General features: G+C 40.2%; 1 protein-coding gene and 1 non-coding gene across 3 annotated transcripts; both read right to left on the bottom strand.

Annotated features, from left to right (window-relative positions):
* Positions 1–2,928: 2,928 nt before the first annotated feature.
* On the bottom strand, positions 2,929–12,312 carry SLC25A3 (solute carrier family 25 member 3). Of its 2 annotated transcripts, none has more exons than XM_021527943.4 (8): positions 12,241–12,312; positions 11,930–12,086; positions 7,775–7,896; positions 5,106–5,285; positions 4,810–4,991; positions 3,933–4,105; positions 3,371–3,481; positions 2,929–3,259 (listed from the first exon to the last, which is right to left on the bottom strand). In XM_021527943.4, exons 2-8 carry the CDS (start codon positions 12,078–12,080, stop codon positions 3,099–3,101), a joined length of 1,080 nt encoding a protein of 359 aa, XP_021383618.1. In that variant the 5' UTR covers positions 12,081–12,086; positions 12,241–12,312; the 3' UTR covers positions 2,929–3,098. The 2 variants fall into 2 exon arrangements, with proteins under 2 accessions (XP_021383618.1, XP_021383617.1); XM_021527942.4 differs by lacking the exon at positions 7,775–7,896 and adding an exon at positions 7,496–7,617.
* LOC116183174 (small nucleolar RNA SNORA53) lies at positions 4,408–4,647 on the bottom strand. Its single transcript, XR_004147721.1, has one exon. It is a non-coding gene; the product is annotated as a small nucleolar RNA SNORA53 (small nucleolar RNA).
* Positions 12,313–16,893: the final 4,581 nt, after the last annotated feature.

Here is a 16,893-nt window from a genome sequence, read left to right as displayed (position 1 = left end):
TGAATTATCAATGATGAAAAATTGCATGAGCAAATTAACCCCAAAAGAATAAATCTACTGTTATACACCAGGTTTTCTCAGCCAAGAATTTTCTGCTAGCAGTATCTTTCTCCCCAGCACTGAGTTACAAAAATTATATTCTCTAACACAGCCATGCAGCTATTAAGCTCATCTACCCAAGGTACTCATATTTGCTATAAAAAAGCAGGATGTTTATTGTTTTCACTGTGAACTACATAATTTCTATGTAAAAATGTAAATGAGTTACAACTATTTGTATTATTACAGTCCTTTTTAAAATGATATGCAACAGACATTTCCGCGAGTATCAGTGTCAGCACATTTCATCTGTAACACAACCTGATACAAACACCATGAGCAAATGCAGTTGTTACTCCAAATTTATGTATGTAGTATGCTTTAAACCAGAAAGCTCATCTCAGCTCCATAACCAGCAAGAAAGTATGTTTTCTCCTTCATAAAATATACACAAGCAGCATATCCATGTTTTACAGAGCACTTTGGGATTTATTGATGGGTCTGGAGTTACCTAATTTCAAAATGGGGTACCCCTTTTGGATCCAGGACTTTCCTTGCAATGGAAGTGCAAATCCATCAAAAGTACCACTGCTCCATCTCAACCTTCAGAAAATGTACCAGGCATTATGCACAAAGCAGTTAACAACAAAGTTGACGTTTTAGATGCATTTTGATACTACATTTTTCCCGATAAAGCTTATTTAAAATACCAGCAGGCGACCCATTAAGCAACACTCTTTCCTAACAAGCATCTGGACAATGGCTGAATGTTAATGAAGCTGGCTGCTGCAAGGCAATTCTCTCCCCCTCTTGTGTTTTCCACTGAAACACAACACTGCAAAGAGCACTACATGTATTTTCCCTTTCTCAGTTACAGAACAGGAACTGCTGCCTGCTCCTTGTAGTCTTATCTCAGATCTACCTTGATAAAATTATCTAAGCATCTTTAAAAGACCATTTCAGGTCTACCAGTGAGAAATAAGAAAATGGACTTAAGATTCTTATTATTGCACATATTTGTAACTAACTGTGCAACACTGACTTAATCGTAGAGAAAAATTGTGCGATTTTGCTCCACATACAGAATGAGAGCGTCGAGAAATTTAGCTCAGCACTAGATTGCTTGACAGATTACCTTACTACATGAGCAAAGCTTATCTCACTCTCTGCAAGCCTTAAAATTTGACAGTTCTTCACTTTCGCCAAGTTTAGAAGGAACTTTCAGCTAACAAAGAAAAACTTACTGAGTTAAAACATGCCTCTAAAGAAACTGATTTTCAGTGTATGAAAGTGACAATTTTGTGTAGCAAGCTGCACCATACACACAACCTCAAAAGGTGATTTAACATCAACAGCCTTAATACAAGATCAAGTCATAGTAAGGGCTTTTCTCCAAGGAAGCTCTTACAAGTATTTAATGACTCATTAAGTAATTTCAGAGCTTCCCATTCACGATGGGGAAACAAGATTTACATACTTTTAGCATTAAATAATTTTAATTCAACAAAGTAGTTGTATTTTATTTAGACTTGGGGTCTAAATTTGACTTTGCTGCATAATACAGGCAGATAGCAGCCACTCTGAAGAGTGCCTTTATTACTGTCATGGTGACAGAGAAATGGTGTAGTCCTAGCTCTTACTCTGCATTTTGAAAGGCAACAATTCAAAATAAGGCCCAGCTTTCTCATTTAGCATAATCATTCAAAATCCTGGAAGTTGGAGGATTTTCCCAGGGAGTGAGAAGCTCAGTGCTACAATAGCAGGCATATCTGACTCCAGCAAGATACAGCAGTCAGTACATTTATGATATTCCAATGGCATCAGCCTGATTTGTCCTTTTGGCTCTGAAGGAGCCAAATAAAGAGGAAGAAAGCAGTATAACATAAGTAAGTACCAAGCTAAATTCTGTATCAACAGCTCACATGTTGTAATGCAGCCTATCCAGAGTATCGCAAAAAACCCATATCAGCTCCAGCTCTTATTTGTGAGCAAAGTAATACTGGATAGGGTGTAGTGATTACTAACTGTAGGTTATTGAACAGGTGAAATGAGAAAAAATTTCAAAAACAAATACCTTAACATTGCCTTAATTGTCTCCTCTTATGTGTCGAGGAACATGTATTTCTTCACATCAAGGTCTAAAAAACCTGGTATGGCTCCTTGTGCTGCAGAAATACATGGTTCAACCATAATTCAGTATTATACTAATTCAGAAATAAAAACATGAAATAAAAAACTCCAGGCATAGCAAATGTAGGGAAAAGCTGGCAAGTTTTTCAAACTTTAGAATAAAAGACAATCCATTTTTATTTTATTGTAAAGCTGAAGTACACCATTAGTAGTCAAATATATTTGAAAATCTTTATTAACATCAGCTTTTCTCTAGTTAAGAGGTAGCAACTACTCATTAATTCCACAGGACAATCAGAATGGCCAAGTTCTTTGGTGTGGTTCAAAGCCAACAGAAGCAGAAATTAGTCAAGTAAGTGTAAGTTAAGTTGGGATGACCATCCCAAGGCAGAAACAGCTCTAGTATGCATAAGGTTCCTTTTATCTCTGTGAGAAACACTGATATCATGACTAGGTCGCCCGATCAGACTCCAGTCTCATCTTGGCCATTCAGGAGTGCAGCTGTTCCACAGTAACAGCTTTTTACAGGCAAATGATCAGTGGGCTCCAAGTGCAAGGACAGGTTCTTGGCACTTCTCTGGAAACAGTGAAAACCTAATTTTAAGTGGAAGAGTAACATTTCTCTAGTTTCTAAAGTGTGGAACAGGGTATTTTTTTTTTAAATTTTTTTGGGGGGAGAGGGGGAAGCCAGGGAATATTTGAGGTATTCGCTACTATGAAATGAAGCTTACATATGCAGTAGTAAACAGACACTAAGCATTCTGTTTCTCATTTATTTCAGGCAATGACAGTGGTAGAATTTAAACCCTCACATGAGATGAGGGCACAACCAATAATGACATTGTATAGTTTGTTTTCTACATAGTCAAATATATAAAAGTTTCATGAAACTCATCACTGGGTCAGTCAGCAGTCAGTCCATGAGTTGTCTATTCAGTTAGACCAAGCTTCTTCTTCAGAGATTCTGGCATTTCAGGTGGAGGTGGGCGAGGAAGTCTGAAATAAACCTTGACAGAATCGTAGATGAACCACTGTAGTGCAGTCAGGGTACCAATCATAATGATACGAGCAAACAGACCTTTCCATACACCTGGAGAGCAAACCATAAAGCATGAGCAGCATAAAATGGCATGAAAAAAAATACCTCCTCCCCTAAACACCAGAAACACTTGATCCAAAATAAATGAAAGAAAGAATGTACCTTTGAATCCAAGCCTCATAAGAACCTGTGAAGCTGAACTGCCCTTTTCTTTGTTCAACACAGACACAACAGAGTCAGCAGGATGGGAAACAATTGCACAGAATACACCAGCTGAAAGAATAATTTGACATTAGTTCTGTGGTGTTTTAGGTGTACCACTACTGTGTACATTAAGTACAACCAGCTGAAACTTCTGAACAGAAGAAAACAACCAGAAAAAAACTTCTGAATCTTTGGATATTGAAAATTCCCCCCTTCCATCCAAAGATTCCCAAGACTGAGAAAGATGCAAATTTTCACTTAAATCAGCCACAGTTTTTAAATCTGGCCATCAATACCAGTAACATATAGGAGCAGTTAAGAGTAGTGTCCTATTACCGACCTGTTTTCCCCTAAGAGACTGATTATATTTATTTCCCCTGCACATTTTAAAGTTGCAGGTAAGTTCTCCTGTGTTAGTGACATCTGCTAATGCCACTTTTCAGTTAATACTCTGAAAAGCAACAGGCCTCTAGATTTGCAGTATTCCATTAATGAAGTACAGAAGTTAAACATTCCTTACCAATATAGCCTGCAACAAATGTGACTATCAGCTGTTCTCCTTTTGTACATTCACTTCGTGGCTTGGGAACAACATACTTGTAGAGAGCTTCAACAGTACGTTCAAAGCAGGCAAATTTCATCATTGTGTATGGAATCTGTCTCATCCATAGCGGAGCAACACCTTTATAGAAACTTAATCAGAGAAGAGACAATCTCAGTTTCATTTTCTTCATTATTTAAAGTGTATTTCTAACCTGAAATAAATTGGCTTATTTATTGCTGCTACATAACTTCTATATACTGACCCTGTAATGCTGTCAATACCTACAGAAATTTGAATTGAAAATTGAAAACTAATTCCTGAGTATTACCTTCAAACAGCAACAAAATGAAATTTTCCTGATCCCCAGACTGCACAGCAGTTTCTTTAGTCACTTTTCAGATCACAATACACTGCAGCAATGTAGTACTGATACTACCAGTGCAATAAAGGTAATGTCTGCACACCAGCCAAGTCCTGATAGTGAAACATGACCTGTACATCTACAGCCACTTCTATCAGAACAGAAAGCTAACATGCAGTTATATTACTCTCACATGCCAATGACTCAAGCATCTTTGACTGTACAACCAGAAAGTTGCTGAGTATCTCTGACTGGAACTGCTAGAAACCGAAGTTATCCAGCAGAACTCAGCACAAAGATACTCACAAAGATGGATCTAAGGAGCATGTGGAATTAACAGACAGTTCAGCACAGATCACCTGAATTATGTTAAGTTCTTATCTTGAAATACAAAGTCCAAAAAGCTAAGGCCAGAATTAGTTATAAAACCAGTTCTTCAGTAATAAAATGTACTGAAAATCAGAATTTCAACTGAAAGGAAGGAATGCTTACGCCCAGATGCCTTCTTCTGCAAACATTTTGGGTAAAGCCTGCCGTAGAGTGTTTGCATATCCAGGCTGTGTCTGAATACGAACTTTAGCAGCTTCCATTGGAGCCAGAGCAATGTCAGCAAAAAACTCTGCACTGGCAGATGCAGCTAAATATAGCGAAGTACGCCACAAATAGGCATTTTCCTGGAAGGAATTGAAACATGTGTTTTTATTATTTAATACTTTTGTGATTACTCCTTATCACTAATACTATTATGCTACAGACATACAGCCTTACAAAAAACACTTAAGGCTTACCTCTCCCAGCATGTTGCCATACAGGATTTTGAAAACTTCATAGAAACCAAATTTACAAAGCCCTTGCATGGAGTAGCCAATAAAGGTTGGAGCCCATCCCTTAGCCAAGCCACGAACACCATCTTCATTGATTGTCACTGAAAATCCATTGAAGATGCTCTTGTATTTTTGTGGATCAACCTAAAAAGAACACAGTTAAATGTTTGATATAGCTAACTATTTTCCTTCTCACACCCCCATCCAAAATTGTTCATTTTTCTATTTCTCAGACAGCTGGCTTCCTGTAATTCCCTGGACAGATGATGTACACACCACAAAGTTACATTAATGGTTACTTGCTAGTCTCAAATCCCGACTTATTTTAATAGCCAGTATATTCCTCAATACTGGCTATTAAACCACCAAATTTAATTTTCTTTCACTTTGATTCTCCAAATTAACAATGCAACTGTAATGAAAAGACTTACTGAAATCACTGTTCTAACACACCAGTGGTGTACTGGTGCAACTATGTATAGATCAGATTTTTTAAAAATTTAATGGGTCCTGTCAGCAATTTCATCTACTTTACACATTCTACCTATGTATATTCAAACACTGCCATAAACCTAATGATTCAATTGATTACTAATCAGAGAAGGTTGTTTCTCCTGTGTGATCTCTCCATGCAGTCAGACTAAAACAGATTGAGCAAAGCAGATCAAAGAGTACTCAAAAACTTCCACACTTGTACTTTGACTCAGCAATAAAGGCTACACATGAATTGTTTTCTGTCCATAGAATTTTGAGTCAGATTTTATTAACTTATCAGAAATTTAACACAGACTGACTTGAATAATTTTGTTTCAGGTAAGGAATTAATTTAGCAGAAACTTTTCAACAGGTAATTATGTCACATCCCACTGTTTCTTTTCATATTTTACATCATTCAACAGCTCCTCAGAGGATAAGAAGGAAAATATCAAACTGGATGCCCATCAAAGCTTTCAGAGAGAGCTATGGGACATGCACTGACTAGTATTTTGTCTTGCAGTCTAGGAACAACATACTTAAGATCTAGTTCACCTAAATATGTCAATTTTAGAAAGAGACATAATTTTAGAAAATTGGATATTTAATCAGGCACTGTAAAATGGGACAATGTTCAAGTCAGAACCATGCTTAATTATCAGGTCTGTAACAGGTGTCCTGGTTTCAGTTAAACCATGGCAAAGGTGACTTCTTCTTAAAAAGACATGAGAGGGCAGGCAACAGGTTTCTTCCTGGAGAATTTAGGAAGGATTAGTAACATGCTCTGTACTGGATCTGTAAAGAAATAAATGCTGACAGGTTTTACAAGATCACACCTGGAATCCACACGGAAACCCCCCTCCTGAAACTCCCTCTAAGTGCTGGAGAGGGAAGGGGAAGTACCCCCACCCTGACCATACAATAAACCAAACTGGTAGCCCACACTGAGCATGTCTGTTGTGTTACCGATTTCCTAGTTTGAGACCAGAATTTCAGATGCTCTCAAGAATATGAAAAAGTCTCTCTGGTAAACCTTAAATAAAGGCTATTCTGAAGAGCATGGTTTTGAAGAATAGCACATGCATAGTCCTAGCATGACAAACAAGTCTGATTAATTCATAGCTCACTCCTAATTTCAGGAGTTCTATAATTACAAAATGGCCATTTTTATAATCCATCTATGCAACAAGGAAATCATTAACTACTATATTTCCAGAAATTTACAAGAGTGCTTTAATTTGCTTCATTCTTGTAGATTTGCCTGATAAATCCATTAGTATGTTTTCACCCATGGCTGCTCACAAAATGATTTTAATGTATCACAAGTGCAATGTAAACAACGCTACTTTCATATTAATCAAAAAACACTTCAAGGAAAGCAGTTGCAAGCATTGACGACCTTCTTGCTACCAAATCAAGTTTTAGCCACACTCCTCAAAGTGGCATCATTAGAAAATATCCAATCTATAAGCCATGCATTGATATCCATGGTGTTAACGGATCAAATTACACACGCATGTCACTCCAGGCTAAAAAACGCAGATCCAGAAGATCCTATTTCCTTACTCCAAAAGCACTGGAATAATGCTGGACAACAAACCAGCCAGCAGAGCAACATTGTGGTGGATGCCTTTTAGCAAATATAGTCAGTTAAATGTGCCTTAAATGCTGTCAAAAATAATGCATCCAGATTATTCTTAATACCTTTACTTCTCTTCAAAGTGGTACTTTGCTAGTCTTACAGCAGTAGATTTGATAAAGCAGCATTCAAGTTTACTTGTTTCTTCTCATCCACAAAAGACTGCATCCCTATTGCCAACTCTTAATATGCTGGCTAGATAGAAAACAGAAGTTCAAGAAATGTTTAAGTTTATACAAACCTGCATTCGACATTTCACTAAATCCAGAGGTACGACACCAGTGTGTGTCAGGCCACAACTTAGGACCCCACCAACGCCACAGAGAGCATAAAACTTGAGCGAGCCATATTCACAACTGTATTCTGCAGCAAAAAATAAAGACACACCATGCTTTTATATAAACTCCATGCACTGTTGGACAGCCATCTCCAGGGTATACTTTATGCCTCCAGTTCATTAGTAATTAAATATACCACACTAAACATGCTCTTTCATCACATACCAACATGCAGAACAAACCTGCATTCTGCATTTAACCAGGTCTAGAGGAACCAGTGCCGTATGTGTTGTTCCACAGCTAATAATCCCACCAAGGCCACAAAGGACAAAGAATCTGTTTGAGCCATAGGCACAGCTGTATTCTAGTTAATTGGAAAAAATTACATATATATGATCAATCATAAATGGTAACAATGATCAGAAAAGAAACAAAACTAAGCGCTACTTTCTCAAAAGTATCAAACTGAAATAATCTCCCATGTTGTATTATATAGTGTTATAATAATTTTTTTTTTTTTTTTGCTTTAAAACATTTTGGACTGACAAGATTTGATTCTAAGCCTTCCAAATTGAATTTGTTCCTTTAAATAAGCAAAGGAAGAAACACTGAAGTTTCAGCTCAGAGCACACTAAAACCATAGGAATTAATCCCAGAAGTTACTAGCAGAAACTATGACTCAAAGTTGCAATGTCCAACAATTTCTTATATCCAGGAAATAAGGATAATATTCCTCTAGTGCTCAAAAGACAAAGTTTCTTTCATTAAATATTCTATGACATTTTAACTTTTGTATTTGAGACTATAAAAATCTACAGTATTGGTGTTTGAGATATGCAGACGTATTTTCAGGTACTTCTCAGATTATTTACACTGATTTTTTGTAAACTGTCTTTCAAATACAGAATCTCAAATGTATACAGCTTGTTTAATGAAACTGCAGATTGCTATTTATTGTCCCAACTGAATGCTCACACACGAGGTTCACCAAAGAATCTTTCAGGTTCCATTGAATCAAGAAATACTTCATACGCACTGTCCCATACAGTGTACATGCTGTGTATAAAACCATCCAATCTTAGAACAAGTTATTAATTTTCACATATTCCTCTACAACGAAGCTACTGGAGCTAAGAAAAAAGAATCCATTTTCTTATTTCGTTTTTGAAGAAGTTACAGAGGCTATGAGTGAATGCACACAAGAAACACTCAAATTTACAATGAACAGTAAAAAAATAAGCATAAAGCAGCAGCACAATTCTGCTGCTATGCTCAACATTTTAAGAAGAGAAGTAAAAGCAAAACTAATATACTGAATAAGCATACAGAAAATAATACACTATGTAAAAAATATTCTCCAAAGTAGAAAAACAATCTTTTGCTACTAAATGTACTGGTATCATTTCAATATAATGGAATAGACATTGAAGTGCTACAACTTATTAAGAAGTATCTCCAAGAAACGCTAATGAAAACTAGAAGACAGCAAAAGCCTATTTTATATAGAGCTTTACTGCCATCTTTCTGGTTCTGAATTCTTTTATGAATAGATCTACAGAGAGCAGAAACAGTCTGTTTATAACTTTCTAGAATGTCTAGTTAAACACACACAGGCCAGGCAGGTGTACTCAGAGAACAGACTCTAGGTCTGTTTGGGCCAGCGCTGTCTAGCTGTGTCTTTGGCTAACAGCACCACAGCCCTGCAGCAGCTACCATGCTGTCAGATCTCAGAACCACTTGTTCACGTTGCCTTTATCACAGTAATTTAAAGTCATGCTCCTCAAATGACAGGGACAGACCTTTATAGTAGCCAGAGTAGAATTTTATGTATGTGCTGGATTACACTGCCATTCAGACTGACCTGTCAGCCTGTCAGGTGTTCAAGTACAGTATTAAGAAAGCCAGTATCAATTAAGCTTGAGCTCTTTAGAGGTGCCTAGGATTGTAGTGGTACATTAGTATTAGGAAAACGAAGCCACAGTTGATTTTGGACTTTTTATTTCAGAAGTAGAGTCACATATTCTACAATTCATAACTTGAGAACCAGCTGAATATGCCACACAGAGGACAAGAAAGTCATTCTAACATACCCGAGTAAATGATTTAAGACAAACACCCTTAAGGTACACAAATTATACGTATGGCATAAAAATATATCTCTACTCTGTTGAGACAGCTACATTGTAGCTACTTCATATCTCTGCTTCCAATCTGACATGGTAACAAGGACAAATTCCACGAGCTAGTCATAAATACTTGGTCTCTGAGTGCTGCTGTGGTTGATGCCCTGAGCTGATCTCAGAAGGTCGTGTGGTTTGTACTGACTTTGTGTGACCTTGTGCAAGTTCACTTATCTTCTGTAACGTGTTATGTTCTCGACACGAAAGCCAGAGAACCAACTGGGTTATATGAAATAATAAATTCAGCAGAAAAGATTATAAAGATTAAAAAACTGGCCACCTTTGACCTCAACTGCCAACAAACAGGATGAAGATTAAGCATAATGCTTTAAAGAAATAAGTGCACCTACTGAATATATTTAGCATACCAAAGAGCGATTTAGGGCTTTAGTTAGCTGGCAGCAGGATTACTACACTGAAAGCCACAAATAATTTCTTGAAAACTTTGTAAAACTAACCTCTTTCATGTATTATAGAGATGTTCATGAAACTCCACTGAAACACTTCAATAATCACAGTACTTCAGAAGAGGCAGCTTTCTGAAAGTAATTCTTACTTTTTTTTTTCCAAGTAAAACTAGAGAGAAACTTTTGTTATTGGCAGCTTAAAAGAATTAGAATTTTAATATCCACCTCTACTCAAATGGACCTCAACAAGTTGGAGTGGCGTGCAGAGAGGAACTGAATTAAGTTCAATAAAGGCAACTGTAGGATCCTGTACCTGGGGAGGAATAGCCCCATGGACCAGCACAGGCTGGGGGCCAACCTGCTGGAAAGCAGCTCTGCAGAGAAGGAGCTGGGGGTCCTGCTGGGCAGCCAAGCTGTCCATGAGCCAGCAGTGTGTCCATGTGGCCAAGGAGGCCATTCCAACAGGGTATCCTGTAAAGCATTAGGAAAAGCACTGCCAGTAGCTCAAGGGTGATCCTATCCCTTTACTCAGCCCTAGTGAGGCTACAATTGGAGTGCTGTGCCCAGTCCTGCACCCCTCAGTACAAGACAGACATGGAGCTCCTAGAGCAGGTTCAGGGAAGGGTGACAAAGATGATGAGGAGACTGGAACTCTTCATTTCTGAAGAAAGGCTGAAGGAGCTGGGTCTATTCAGCCTCAAAAAAGGATGACTGAAAGCAGATCTCATCACTGTCTGTAACTATTTTTGGGAGGGCATCCAGGATGGATCCAGGCTCTTATCAGTGGTGCCAAGCAAGAGGACAAGAAGCCGTGGGCAGACACTGATGCACAGGAAGTTCTATCTGACAGTAAAAACTTCTTTATTGTAGTGACCACGCACTGAAATACGTTGCCCAAAGAGGCTGTGGAGTTTCCCTCCCTGGAGGCATTCAAGAATCTGGATACAATCATGTGCAATCTGCTCTAGGATGACCCTGCTTCAGCAGGGAAGCTAGACCTGTAAGGATGATGATGACAACAATGACTCATTGTAGTCCTTTCCACCCTTATCCATTCTGTGATACTGCAAGTATCATCAAGGTCTGACCTTCAGAATACAACAAATTAACTGGGAAACATACAGAAAGCACTTGCACTTAACTCTTAAGTGAAGCACTTGCACTTAACTCTTAAGTGCATGTCTGTATATTAAACAGCAAGTTATCTGGTGTATGCCCACAACTAATACACAGTAAAAAAGAACTAAACAGCAACAAGCACCCCTAACATATCTAGATGTTCAGGTGCCCAGGTATGAATAAACTGATGGAAAAAAAAAAAAAAGAGAAAAAGGGAAAAAGGATGGGAGAGATGGTCTTCCGAATCCACAGATTCAGTCACAGCTCCTCTCTACCGATGAAAGAAGTACAGGCCTACAACCTTGGTGCCCGAGGTTGCAGGCCGTGCAGAGTCAGAAAAAGCGCTCTCTGCTCCCCGAGACAAAATCTACAGGGGTCTCTGTGATTACTCTGCACTAGAAGCTTTCAGTGTCCTTTCCCGGGAAATCCGGATCCCTCCTGCTCCTCAGCACACACCGCCGCGAGAGCGGAAGCACTGCCAGCGCCTCCCCCGCCCGTGCCCTTCCTCGTCCTCCAAGCGGTGCGTAGGCCCAGCACCGGCCCCTCCCGGCGCGGCCGTGCCCGCCGGGCGCCGGCATTCCCTGCGCCGCCCTGGCGGGCACGGGCCCGCGCCGGTGGGGTCAGCGCAGGCACCGCCAGCCCCGCACGCCCACGGGCCTCGCCCCGCCGCGGCCCCGCCGTCCCCTCTCACCCTCGTCGGCGGACGCGGCCGCCAGGCCCCGCCGCGTGGTGAGGGCCTCCGCGGGCTCCGCCGGGCGCTTCCTCACGCCGTCCTGCACCAGCTGGAAGTGCGGCGCGCAGAACGGGTTGTGCCGCGCGAGCGGCGCGATGGACGAGAACATGGCGACCTGAGGCGGGCGAGAAGAGCAGGGAGACGTGGGACCGGAAAACCCCGCCACGGCGCGGCCGCCGAGCCCGGCCGCGCAGCCGCGAGGCGGCCCTGCCGCCCCGAGGCTGGGCCCGGTCCCCGGCGGGCGGGCGGCCCGCGCCGCCCCGACTCACCTCGCAAGATGGAGCCGCTGCGGCAGAGGCTGAACGCGGGCGCCGCGCCGTCACCTTGTCCTTCACCGCGCCGGGGGCGGGGCCGCCGCGCAAAGGTCGCGCCGCGATTGGCGGAGGCGCCGCGCCGAACGCCGCGCACGCGCGGCCGCGCCCTCCCGCCCCGCGGCCCCGCCCGGGCGGGGGCGCGCTTGGTCCGCGGCCGGGCCGAGCCCGCCCCTCAGCGCGCCCGGCCCGCTGCGGCGCCGCTCCGGGCTGTGAGCCCGCCCACAGCGATCAACCGCGCCCCCGCCTCTGCGCCGGCCCTGTCACCGCCCGGCTCGGGGCGCCGGCCAGCCGCTCCCGTGCCTCCCGCAGCCTTGCCCCGGGCAATGTCAAACCAGAGACACGCCCGAACGCGAGTTCCCTGTGCTGGCCTTGACCCGTGCTGTGCAGCACTCACACCGAACCATGAAAGCCTGCAGACCCCCTGGCCGAGCTCCACCTTCCGAGGGTGAGCTGCAGGGCACCATGACACAGCCTATGCTCCAAGGGCTGCAGCTGCTCACAGATTTGTTTCTTAGTGGTTTGTTAAAAGCAGAATGTTATGTAACGCAGGACCTGTGCTTGGCCTTACCTATCTTTAACTATGCCTTTTCCAGCACAGGGTGATTTCACTAATTTTTGTATAGTACAAGACTAGCACAGATAAGCCATCTCTCCAGTTACTGAAGTGGCAGTAACTCCACTTTTTCATTTTTTCGACCATATACGTTCAATTGTAGTGCTCTGCAACAGCATACACACAGAAGCCAGGAAAGCAAGAGACTGAATATCCCAGCTCTGACTTCTGGACAAATGATAGCACACCAGCAGCACCACACTGAAGAAACACCCCAACTTTGGTCAGCTAATGGGTTATCAAACTTCCAAGGAAGTCCCTTAGGCCGTGGCTCTACTCGCTCTATTTCACAATGAAGTTGTGAATCCAGGGAGACTGTCCTACAAGGACAAAAGTGTCCATTAGCACTGTCACAGATATCAAAGATGTGCCTCTTGAATAAACTACACTCTAGCTGCTCAAGTAGGAAAAGGACAAATGAAACTTGCATTCTTCAAATACTTTTGTTTAGCAACCAGCTGAGAGCCCAAAGTGCTCTTCTGCTCATTGCCTGTGGCAGCAGTAAAAACAAGCCAGAATTGTTCACTTTGCCATTACTTGTTCTGCTCTACTCACTTGCCTCTTTTCTATTATTTTATTATTATTTTATTGGATTTTTTTTTTTTTATTTAAAAGCCAAAGACTGACACTTATTTTCGATTAGATGGTGACCTCTAAACATGATTGAGATTTGGGCTCTTACCTTGAAACTGCATATAAATGATTACAATTCTTGCTAACTTTTCTAATTTTTAACATATAGAAAACCTGTTTCTTCCAATTATAAAGGATGAGTAGATAACTATTTATAGACAACTAATGTCAATATGTATGCACAACTATATAGATGCTTATGAATTATTCTGTAGAACATTTCCAGAAAAAACTGGTTTTTGAGTTAACATCTAACAGCTGTACTATTAACAAGAACTACTAAACAGCAGTCTAACATAGCCCCATGAAAATACAGAGATAATATATATTCTTGCCGAATAACTATAATTTCACAAAGAAAATACCTACAACTTTTCCCAGATGTGAAGGAATAAAATAGCAATAGCCTGTAATTCAAACCACCTAGATTAATTTAATTAATTTCTGAGAACCATTGCAGGTAGTAATAGGTGAAGATTTGAAAAATATTACCTTCTAGTGTCAACCTCAGTCCAATTCACAGTAAAAAGAGCTATTGTAAATTAAATCCATCTTTTTAAATCAATAGCTCTACAAGTTTTATGACGCTAGGAAAATTTCAGTTTGCAACTCCAGAGTTTATTTATCTTTCTGTTGTACTCACCACACATCCTAGCCATTTCTACCCCACTTTCACCTCAAACTGCATACAATCAAGAAACTGCAGACTAGTTCTTGTCTTACAGTAACTTTCCATAGTTCTAACATTTTGGTGAAGCCTGCAAGCAAAATCAAAGCTCTTAGAAGCTTGTTTTCCAGCTTAGAAGCTTGTTTTCAGAAATACACAAGGTACTGAAACAACCATCCACAGCTTTGATAACCAGGTTAGCAGAGCAGCACTTGTTTGGGTTGTAAACTTGTATACACTTACCTTGTTTCAACATCAGAACTACTAGACCATGGTTCTAGAGTCAGTAAGGGATCATGTTTTACAGCCAATTGGAAACTTTAACTTCCAGCATTTCCTTCACCAGGATCCAAGCTTCCAATGTTGAACAACAGCAGTCACATGTTCTCAACACAGAAACTAGTGAAACCTCTATTCTTACTAATTGCTGCCATGGATATGGTTGTCTAATAATATTTAATTTTTTAAAAATCCTCCTCACACATTATATGGTTTATCTCTTAAACATCACTTTTTTTTTTCCTAAAGAAAAAATAAGAAGTGCAGTTATTGTTTTAACCATAGACCACCACCAATGCTATCACAGAACTTCAAGGTGAGGTGGAACAGAAAACATGTGGCTTTTTTATTTAATATCAGCATATACACAGGACTAACAGGTTTCTATGCCACCTTAGGACTGCTTTATAAAGTCAATTAGCTTGGAGACCCTGTGCTGTCTGAAATACTTGTACGTATGTATATGCATGTACATACCCATTGTAGTAATTTGCTGTTGCAAAACAGCCTGGTAAATTCCCTCAGGAAAAAGAAAAGCAAGTCAAAGGACAGTTTTAGACAAAGATAGGTAGACTTACCAAACACACAATAAAAGCCATATTAACAGACAAAAAACGGTATGCTGAAACACCTATCTTTGCAAGCACAACATTTAAAATTACACACCAAAATGGATCCCTGTATCTATTCCACCCAATGTGTTACTTAAGCCATATCAAAGTAAACCAAACGTACCATGCACAAGATATGCTACACAATTTTACCAGCTTAATTTGCAATTACATAATTTCTCCTGCTGACTATTCTTTGGGACCTGTATTATTTAAAGGCATTCTTTTTGTACTCAGCTTTTCTGCTTTGACTCTGCATAAACTAGTTAAAATATTTTTTTAAAGATATCTTGTCCACAAAACTAGCAGAGAAGGTAATGAGCAGGAATTTTAATACCATAAAGAATTTTGTAAGTTATGCTACAGAAAACAAAACACATAGACCAAGCCTAGGAGGGATCCAAAATCATTCCATAGGGTAGTGCTGCGCATACTGTTAGCAAGTAAACTTGGAGAAATTCTTTCATACTGTTTCTTATGCAAATACAAATTAAGGTCTTAAAATACACAGAGAATTTACATGTAAGATCCTTCTCGAAAATGCATTGTCTGGACACTACTGAAGCTTTAATGCTCTCACCATGGATCAGATGCTGTAAGATTTATCTCAAGACTGCAAGTGAAACCCTCTAGTGATCCACAGCCTGATAACAGGCTCCCAAGACTGGATACACATTGAAAAATTAGCACAGAGTTTAAAGAGGAAAATACAAGCTGTGTGTTAATTCCAATTCAGACAGGAAATCAAGACCTGCCAGGTTTTCAGCACAGCATTCTGAGCAGTTTGACCAATCATGAGAACCAAACTCAAAATAACATTTTCATGTGCCCATTAATTTCCATGGACCTTTTCTAGCCTTGTTGTAGCCCTTGCCTTAGAAGGGACTTCTTAAACAACATTTGCTACATCAAAACGCCACTAATTTTTGCAACTGGATTTTGGATACTAGTCCAGAATGTTGTTTTATTTTGTTATTGGTTCTGAAAGTTCAAGCTGGCTCTGTCAAAAAACAAGATGAACTCATGAAACAAAAGTGAGAATGTGGAATTAAAAAAGGAACATCAGTGCCTATTGCTTCAGCACTTTGACACAAAGACTACATGCAGTATAATTGTATACTTCAGCTTAACTTATACAGCAGTAGTATATATTTAAGCACATGCAGCTCATAGCACTACTATGTGTTACTCCGACCACGAAAATTCATCTTTGGGGATAAGATAAAGATCCTACTCTCAGAGCTACCTCACACCATTAAATGTCTGTAATAGAAAAAAACCCATTCCTTTCTTGAAGATGCATTGACTTCCAACTACAACTGAACTAGATGTGGGTTACTTTGATGATTTTTTAAGAAAACTCTTTACCATCTGTGAGGTAACACTGAAGAGCATTCTCCAAAACAGTGCAAAAATGAAAGAATGATGCCATTAATTGTAATTAACTTCAGTTTGCAGTATGTTTTGATTGTGGCTTGCTTTTTTCCTTTGATGATGCTAATAGTATCCCTGGAGGAGGTCAACTGAAAGAAAGAAAGATGTATTTTACATTCAACATGCAAAGTGGTGTGAGAAACAATTTAAAGTGAAAAGGAAGTTCCTTTAGCACTGAAGAACAAATGAAAGCTATCTTCTCCCCCCATCCAAATTAAGGACCTGACATAGGCTAAAGGACTATGGCACAAAACTGATACTACAAATATGATGAATACTCCACCCACCAGGTGACATGAACTGACCTGAGTTTATCAGATTTTAATTTTTTTTTCAATATGGAAGACTGTAGCAGCACAAAATGACACCAC

This window comes from Lonchura striata, chromosome 1A (assembly GCF_050655825.1).
Source record: "Lonchura striata isolate lonStrDom1 chromosome 1A, ASM5065582v1, whole genome shotgun sequence".
Classification (NCBI taxonomy): Eukaryota; Metazoa; Chordata; class Aves; order Passeriformes; family Estrildidae; genus Lonchura; species Lonchura striata.
The sequence above is the reverse complement of the archived record's forward strand: the minus strand, read 5'-3'. Positions and strand labels throughout refer to the sequence as shown.